General features: G+C 45.8%; 1 protein-coding gene across 9 annotated transcripts in view; it reads left to right on the top strand.

Moving 5' to 3' along the window:
* The window catches only part of LOC124949564 (zinc finger protein basonuclin-2-like), a 208952-nt gene extending 199908 nt beyond the window's left edge, over positions 1-9044 (top strand). For 7 of the 9 annotated variants that reach the window (XM_047494835.1, XM_047494836.1, XM_047494840.1 and 4 more), the window contains one exon: positions 3732-9044. In XM_047494835.1, the coding sequence (XP_047350791.1) occupies positions 3732-7631 (3900 nt within the window). In that variant the 3' untranslated portion in view covers positions 7632-9044. Of the gene's footprint in view, positions 1-1158; positions 3257-3731 lie in introns of those variants that run through there. The other 2 variants (XM_047494844.1, XM_047494837.1) reach the window with 2 other exon arrangements.

The raw sequence follows: 9044 nt of genomic DNA, 5'->3' as shown, positions 1-9044 counted from the left end.
CGGAAAAGCGATATCGATGAACAGAGGGATGTTTGGTAGATGATCAGTGAGAATTTCCTTCGAAATTTTCAGGACGCATCTATTTTTAATCGAATTTCGACGATGGAAAACATCTTCGAAATTTAGGTCCCCATTCTTATACGAAACAAACTTATCGTCAACTTTTCAATCATGTAAGTGAATAATAATAAACTTTTAATAATATTTCCACTTAATAAAATTACGAATGCGCTAATCGATTACGTATCATAAAAAATAAAAAATTATAATTGATTACTACGATATATCAATATGGGATCTATAGATATAGGAAAAAGGAATGAAATATTGAGAATGATAAAGTGCATAAAGGGTTAGAAATTTCTCTAAGTTCTTTTGTTAAGTTCCGATAAGAAAGGTACATAAGAACATAGGAGACGATTAGATGATTTCTCTGACGTTCTCGCTAACGAGAACGAGCTCTCTCGAGTTCGAGAAAGAAAGAGATAGATAAGTAATAGTATGTACTACGTAGTATAAGCTTCGTAAAGGAGAGAAAGGCGAGTTACCGAAGGATTTAAGATAGAGAGAGATAGTTCAATATCGAAAGGAGACAGAAGGAAGACGCAGGTAGTCGCGATCCAATTTAGTGGCGGATATCCACGCGAGATCTTCACGATTTCTACACACGAATAAGACGGAACTCGCCGACCGTGAAATCATATGCAGTTGTCCAGTCACGGATGGCATTGCCTTTTCGATCGCCGTCGCCGCTGCCGCCACCGCCACCGTCACCGCCACCACAGTCGCCGCCACAGCCACCGCCGCCACCACCGTCGTCTCCGCCTCCACCTCCGCTTCTCAAGATGTGTTCGGGGACCATGCCGATAGATGGCAACACCAACTGGAAGCAACATTTTTTCCCCGCCCATTTCGAGTTGCGTATGCCGGAGACGGCGAATCATCGATGCGCGTACCACGCGTGACGTGTCTCGCGCGCTCGAGAGAAAGAGAGTGGATTAGTCGTGTAACATGAATTCTTTTCTTAGAAATTCTAACGACCTTCCGGAGAACATACATTTCCTTATTTATATTTAATGTTAATTGACTTTTTACATACTTTTTATTTTTAATAATTCTTTGAAAAAAGAAATAAAAAGAAAAAAAAAAAAAAAAGAAAGAAAAAAAAAAGAAAAAAAAAGAAATCATTTTCACATATTATTATATTTATCGTTACTTTATGGTATGAAATTTTATTTCGAATAAAAGATACCACTTGTGTAGAATTTTTAAAATAGAATCTACGTTCGACTCAATGTAGCGGAAGTATAAATAGTCGAGATAACGAAGACATTATACAGCATCCACTTATGTTAGGGTTAATAATAGACTCTACAAGAAAAGCTGGACGGGTGGCGACGAAATCTCGTTCATGTCGTCGAAGAGAATTTTGTTTCACCCTCTCTTTCTCTCTCTCTCTCTCTCTCTCTCTCTCTCTCTCTCTCTCTGTCTCTCTCTTCTCTCTCTCTATTTCTCCTCTCTATGTAGCATAAAACGAGGATTATCTTACTCTACCTTCTCCATAATTATGCGTTACACAATAGTTCTCGTCGTTCCTGACTCACAAGTCGTCCGTCTGCCTTATTCCGGGCCAACGAGCACGAGCTATTTCCCAGGCGCATATATCTCCACGGACTGGCAAATTCCAAATACGCTTCGAAATCTCACACTCGAACAAGATCTCGAAGGCATTGCCGGCGTTTCCTATTTCAAACGACCGAATGGGTAACGCCAGCGAATAAAACGATTAGTTACCGCGATCCTACCTTCGCAAAGCCGCCAATAATTAACGACCATACATTCCGGTAATTAATCAAGGTGTGCGCTCGCAAATTGGAAACTATCCTGAGATTTTGTTCTTGCGTAAAAATCTAACCGATAACATTCATGTCGATTATCATATAAACATTTGCCCGTTAATAATAATAAACTTTTAAGAGAAAATCAATTGAACTTAAATAAATAATTGTAATTGTAAATATTTTTGATATTTTAAAGTCAGACAATAATGATCGTTTAAAAATTTTTAACAATAATTTATCCTTTACCGATATTTCATATAATTGTCTGACTCAATTGTTGAACCTGACCGTTCAAACACGCGCTCGATTCGCGTTCTTTTCAGACCAATGTACTATTAGAAATTAACGTTAAACGTGACCCGACTAAGGATCTCATTCGCGTGCGGTATTAAATTCGTGTCTCACGGTAGCAATTCGTTCTTAGGGACGCTGCCGTTTAGATCACCGCGTTCTCTTTGCCGTTCAAAACTGCCGAACGTTTAGATCGCTTCGAGGAATTTCTTTTCAGCTTTTGAAACTTTCACAGAGACACGCACGATCCAAATCATCTCTTAACGTCTAATATATCGTATTCAAAGTTTCATTTGTAAAATTAAAGATAAGTCGTCGTCGTTTTCGTCGTCGTCGTTCGAAGAAACAAAAAAATAAATTTTTTTAATTTATACAATATCAATTATTCGATCATGAAATCAAATTAAACATTCGATTAGACATATTTTATTCAACATATTTATCTTTCTTTCTCATTTCCACGAACAGCAAGATCGTACAAAAATAAGACAGCAGTTTCCATGCGAGATCGAATTTGGAGTGCCTGATTTGACTGATCGTGAATTCGAGTACCCAAGCTGGGCCGTCTAGATCTCTCTTTCTTCTTTATCTCTCTCTCTCTCTCTCTCTCTTTCTCTCTCTCTCTCTCCCTCACTCTTTCTCCCTTTTTCTCTCCTCAGCGTTCGGGTACGGCCGCTTGAAGAAATATACACGGGACGCGAAAAGCGTCGCGGCGCTGGGCGTCCTGCGTTACGTCGAGTCCGTCGGAATGTGTAAATATACAAGCCGGCGAGAGACAAGCTTACGGGCGCTCTATATACACGGCCACCCTGAATTTATAAGAAGCCGTGACTCTAACGGCCGAATCATGACGTCCGTACCAACTGTCGAAATCTCGCTAAAAGGCAGGAAGACAGATTTAAGAGTGGAAGGTACAAAAGTAAAAAAAAAAGCTCACGACAGTCTCGACCCAAGACATCGATTGTTTCAAGATAATGAGAGAAAGAAACAGAAAGAGAGAGAGAGAGAGAGAGAGAGAGAGAGGAAAAGAGAGAGAGAGAGAGAGAGAGAGAGAGAGAGAGAACATGATCGACCCGGCAGAAATTAGCACGGAGGGAGAAGGATACGATACGGCCTTGCTCTTGGTGAGGGAAGGGGAGTCAGGAAAAACTGGTTCGACGTTCTAACGAGTTAACGCGCGAGAATTCGAATTTTTCATACGCGAGGCACCTTACATGATTCACGCTCGAAAACTAGTTTCGTTTCTACCTTCTAATAACGTCGTGTAACTTACATCTTTCTCACGACTCCTATATCGCACACTCAGTTCGTACAACATCGGTCAAAAGTTTGATCGACCTTAGAAATATTAAATAAATAGATTAATCCTAATTATGATTTCATTTTAAAGCTTGTAATAATGGATATTAAAAAATAATTAATTATATGGATATTAATAAATAATTACGTCTCTTCGAGTAATTTTATACAACATGTCTGGGATATTCGAAAATTTTTATTCAATTAACTTACCTTTCTTAATGCGATATGTTTATTATTATATCATTAATATCATTAAAAAGCACTGAACTGAAAGTTGGTTCTTCATTTGTTCCGTAGGATTCGCAGAACGGCCCGGTGCTGGACCGATGGAGTATCTGCTCGGCTGAGGAGGAACCGCTGGTGTTGCAGCAGTTCCTCAGGTTCGCCGAGACGCGTCCGTTCGTGCAGCAGCTGCTGCTGGCCGCCGGAACGCCGGGGACGGATGCTATGTCACCAAGCAGACGACCTTCGCCGCCGACGATGCCACTAGCACACTTGCCACCGCCCTTGCACCTGCTCCACTGCGGCCTCCCACCGCCGGGTTCGAGGTTGCCACCACCGTTACCGCCGCCTCATCCTCCACCCCCGGTTTCGCACCCCTCAATTTCGCCTACTACGCAGAAGCATTATTCGTCAGCCACGACCGGTGGTAATCCAGGAATAACGAGTAATCGGGGGAACTCGCCACCGAGAACTCTAGATTCGCATATGAACGTGTCACCACTTAACAGACTGCAAAGCATGCAACCCTTCGATTTTCGTAAATTGGGTACATTAGGCTTGCCAGCGTTTACACCATTACCACCTGTACCACCTACCGAGCAACTTCTGCAGAGTCGAAAGTCCATGAGAAATCCTCAAAGTCCTCATAGTCCGCCCCATCATTCGTCCAGTTCGCAATTACAGAGGCCTCACGTGCCAGTGGCACCGGTTTCTTCGTCTGCACTTAACTTTGGTCATCCACTCTCCGTCGCTGTTTCCTCGGGAGCCTTACCACCTACCTTTCCCAGTCATTTCCCACCGCCACCACCGATGGTTAAATCGACCGGTTCCATTGCCGGCCTGACAGCACCTACGGACGTACACAGTGGCGGTGAAAAGAGTAGCGAGTTTGGCTCGGAAGAGGATGAGGATGACGACGAAAACTCCGATAGTGCATTGAACCTCAGCAGACGTGACGCCGCATCGAAACACGTGGCAGCCGAACATAGACATCCTCCACCTTTGCCGCTTCAACCTGCGCCTTTAGGAAGGCCACCTGGTATACCTGGTAGAAAGCCTCATTCGCCTGGAAAAAGACCAACGGGACAATGGGGTGCTTCTGCCAATATGCCACCCAATCTAGGCACACCCTTCATCAATCCAACCACTGGTAAGAAGAGAGTTCAGTGCAACGTTTGCCTGAAAACATTTTGCGACAAGGGTGCCCTCAAGATCCATTTCAGTGCGGTACATCTCCGAGAGATGCATCAGTGCACCGTCAAGGGTTGCAGCATGATGTTCAGTTCGAGGAGATCAAGAAATCGGCACAGTGCCAATCCAAATCCGAAACTCCATTCGCCACATCTCCGAAGGAAGATATCACCACACGATGGTCGCTCCTCAATGGCTCATGCGTTAGTTCTACCACCTCAGGTTGGTCTTCCCGTGCCAGCAACAGGACTCAATCATTTGCCCTTTGGTTCGTTTCCTCTGTTAACTCCACCATCCGAACTGCGTTCACCTGCCTCTCTCTGTGCCTTGGACTTCAAGCATCTCGACCTGTCTTCAACGCAAAGCCAAGGTAGACCTTATGAGGAGGCTCTTCAACAGAGAATGCCAGTGAGCACGGGCTTACCTACTAGCACGGTTTCCACTACAGTGTCTATGACGACGAGTAGCGGAGCGTCTACCGTTGCCGCGTCGATGACCACTACTACAACGACGACTAGAGGTGGATCGTTTTCAGGTGGTGCGACTAGTTGCACGGTGTCACCATCGACATCGATGATACCTGAGAATGAAGAAGACGATGACGAAGACGACGGTGGCATTGTCGTAGTTGCCGAAGATGAAACGAACGATGTACCTTCCAGATTGCATTCTCGTATGGCTCATGGCGATGAAGACGACGAACAACCTGCTGACTTCAGTTTAGCCAAACGGCCGAAACTCTACTTCACCGATATGGCTGACGAAGAGAACATCAGTAATATTGATAGCAATGAGGACGACTCCGTTGGTGGCACCGATCAGCATTCCTTTAGTGTTGGTCAACACACCCTCAACTCGAATACCCTTCTCCACAGCAGGGGAGTACGTAAAAGGAAGTCCCAGCATCCAACGAGATGCGCCGTTTTATCGGAAGTGCATTCCTCGTCAACGGATGGTGACTCCTCAAACGACGAGGAACGAGTTCAGCGACGTTGTCAACCGGATGGTGGAATCGTCCGAGCGATAGACGATTTTCAGAATCAACCGGAGGACATGTCGATGTCACGGCTCGAAGCAGAAGAACGTAAGGTCTCGCCAGCCTCGCCGAAGAATCCAGACACGAAGTGCCGTAACTCACCGGAGACGACTTCAATCAGTGAACGAGAAACAACGACGACAATGGAGAGTGTCCGTAGGGAAACAGCAAAAGAAAAGGTCGACGATCTACCTCAGGACGAACCGAGAGACCTCAGTTCGAGGGCGAGCAGTGTCAAATCGCCAAAATGTCAGATCAGTCCAGAACCAAAAAGTTTGCATGAGCCAAGTGTGGAGGGTAACTCGACTACTGCAGTCTGTGATTCGGCATCTGAGTCTCAAGAACGGGCGAGACGAAACAAAATAGGAGAACAAGAAATGCAGGTCGGCAAGAGCGAAGATAAAATTGTGGTTTCGAGAAACGAGTTGGAGACGACAGAGGACAAGATCGTCCGACAAAACTCAGACGATGTTAGGAGGCGAGGTGAAGAGGAACAGGAGGAGGAGGTGGAGGATGAGGAGAACGAGAGGACGCAGGACGAGGAAGATGAGCCAATGGAGGAGGTCGAGGATGATGATGATGATGATGAGGTGGACGAAGCGCTGCGCAATCAGGAAGGTGAGCGTCCCGATGATCCCCCCCGTGCCCCGAGCTCGGTCGAGAGCCGTCCAACGACAGCCGACGAGCTCTCCCACGACTCCTCGACCAACACTTTGCGTCAACTCGAGTCCTTGTCGCAGGGTCGCACGATGATGCCGTACACCGAGACGCAACGGGTGGCTTCGAGGTCTGGCCGCGGCTCTACCAGCCCCGTCAGCCTCACGACGCACCAGGAGACCACCATGGACAACTCCTCACATGGCTCTCGTTCATCCAGCGCTTCACCCTCCACAGCGGCCATGGATATGGACAATAGCCTGATAACCTACGCGAGATACGAGAATGGTGGCTTCGTCAGTACCCAGGAGGTTCCGCTTGATCGTGAGAATCCACGGCGTTGCACGGCCTGTGGCAAGGTCTTTCAGAATCACTTTGGTGTGAAAACTCATTACCAGAACGTCCATCTCAAGCTGATGCACCGTTGCAGCGTTGACGGTTGCAACGCGGCCTTTCCCTCGAAGAGGTCCCGTGATCGTCACTCTGCCAATCTCAATCTCCATCGGAAGTTACTCTCGACCTCCTCGAGTCCGCCCCTTTCATCAGGTAGCCTGCCATCCAGTTTGTCGCCGCGTGTCGAGGATGCTCCGATGAATCCTCTTCTGCACAACGAGTTCCTTGCGAGACTCTACGCTGACGCGGGTATCGGTACTGCTGGGATCGGAGCCGCCGCAGCCATTGGTACGGGCATCGGTCCACTCGGTGCTTATCCCCTGACACCTAGACTTCCACCATCAGCGGTAGATCTAGCTGCCAGGATACCACCGCCGCATCCGTTGCTTCTTCCACCTCATCTGGGCGCCACATTTCCAGGCCTGTCCTCTTTTGCCTCACACTTGGCTGGGCTGAATGGTTTGACTCATCAACACTTGAACCACCTGACGAGACTTTCTCAGGAACAAGCAACCAGACAACCCTCTCGCTCGGCCTCACCGTTATCATCTCCTGGCTCGGACGATAGGAAAGAGGAAGCCAGATGTACCGTACCAGGCTGCGATCGCGTCTTTGGCTCGAGAGCTGTCAGAGACGCACACTCGAGGGATCCCCAGGCTCATCGAGATCTGTCGATTCTCTCTACTAGCGGCTCGTGACCGTTCTTCTGCCGCGAACGCGACTATTATCCCTTACTGTGATGCCAAAATCCTAAACGACGATTCCGATCGATCGCCGATCATGTTGATCTCCCAGGGTATCCAGGGTCCACCCGTACTATCGTCTCGCGCTAATCCACGTGCAATATAATCGAAGGACAACGCCTAAAAAAATATCGCTGATCATTCGTTACATTCACTTCTACTTTTATTCTACTTGCGTTCGTCAATTTTCTTTTTCAAATCGGCTACGATCTCAAACAATCGACGTGCTTCGAACGCTCCAATCTAGTCAACTTGGTATCTCTATCGGTGGGTCCAGAAGTCGATAAGAATTCTCGCACAAAGAGAACCAACCTGTCCGATTCCTGAAATTTCGTGTTTCTCTTCGCTTGGAGTTCTAGCACGATTACCGAAGCATATCTGTGAGGCGCAGTGATATTTTTGAGGGCGCTTTGTCTTCTTCCTAGCTGCGCGAGTACTTTCAGCTCATAAACTACGATTTCTTTCTTTCTTTCCATCACTTCTTCCTTCTCTGTTTCTCCATTTGCAAGAATTTATTTGTCTTTTTTTTAGACCATCAAAGTTACAAACGGAAAAATAGAAGTATGAAAGAAAAAAAAGAGAAAGGGAAAAAGAGAGAAGGAAAGAGAGAGAGAGAGAGAGAGAGAAAGAGAGAGAAAAATAGGATCAACAATACCATTTGAAAGGAGAACACGAGACGAGAGGGGTGGATCGAGAGTACCGACTCGGTGTGTTCGAGAAAAAGGCGTTCGCGTTAATCGATCCCCAGATCGATACGCGATCTAATTTTATCATCGTTGTGATAACGTAACGTTAGCGAATACGTCACTATTTAATCAATAATCAATTAGCACTGCTGTATATATAAACATAGTACCTTTCGGTGTATCGCGTAATTATCGATTAAGCTACGAGGGAAGCGCGACCGATCGACGGACGTTTTTACCCAAATCGGGGATAAACAGACCGTGAGAAGAGAAGACTTTTGTAAACGGTTCGAATAAACGATAGGAATGAGGACTTTAAATTAGCGAATAAAAAATCAGAGCGATATCAAACGATATGTTGGCAGCTAGAGAAAATGAAAAGGAATGAAAGAGAGAGAAAGAGAGAGAAAGAGAGAGAGAGAGAGAGAGAAATAAAAAAAATGCAATCTTTACACGGTTCTAAAATAAAAATCGTGAGATGCGTAGACCTTTCGACATTCGAAGGGCCAAGGGTGTCGTGCGATCGGTAAAGATGTCAAAAAGAAAAAAAAAAACAGAAGATAAAAAAAGAACAAGAGAGAATAAAAATTACAAAAAATATGGAGAGAGAACAATATTAGAGAATGAACCGACCAGCGAATCAAAGCGACGCGTGACGGCGACGTCTCGTGCTAGATATAAA

Source organism: Vespa velutina, chromosome 5 (genome assembly GCF_912470025.1).
Source record: "Vespa velutina chromosome 5, iVesVel2.1, whole genome shotgun sequence".
Lineage (NCBI taxonomy): Eukaryota > Metazoa > Arthropoda > Insecta > Hymenoptera > Vespidae > Vespa > Vespa velutina.
The sequence above is the reverse complement of the archived record's forward strand: the minus strand, read 5'-3'. Positions and strand labels throughout refer to the sequence as shown.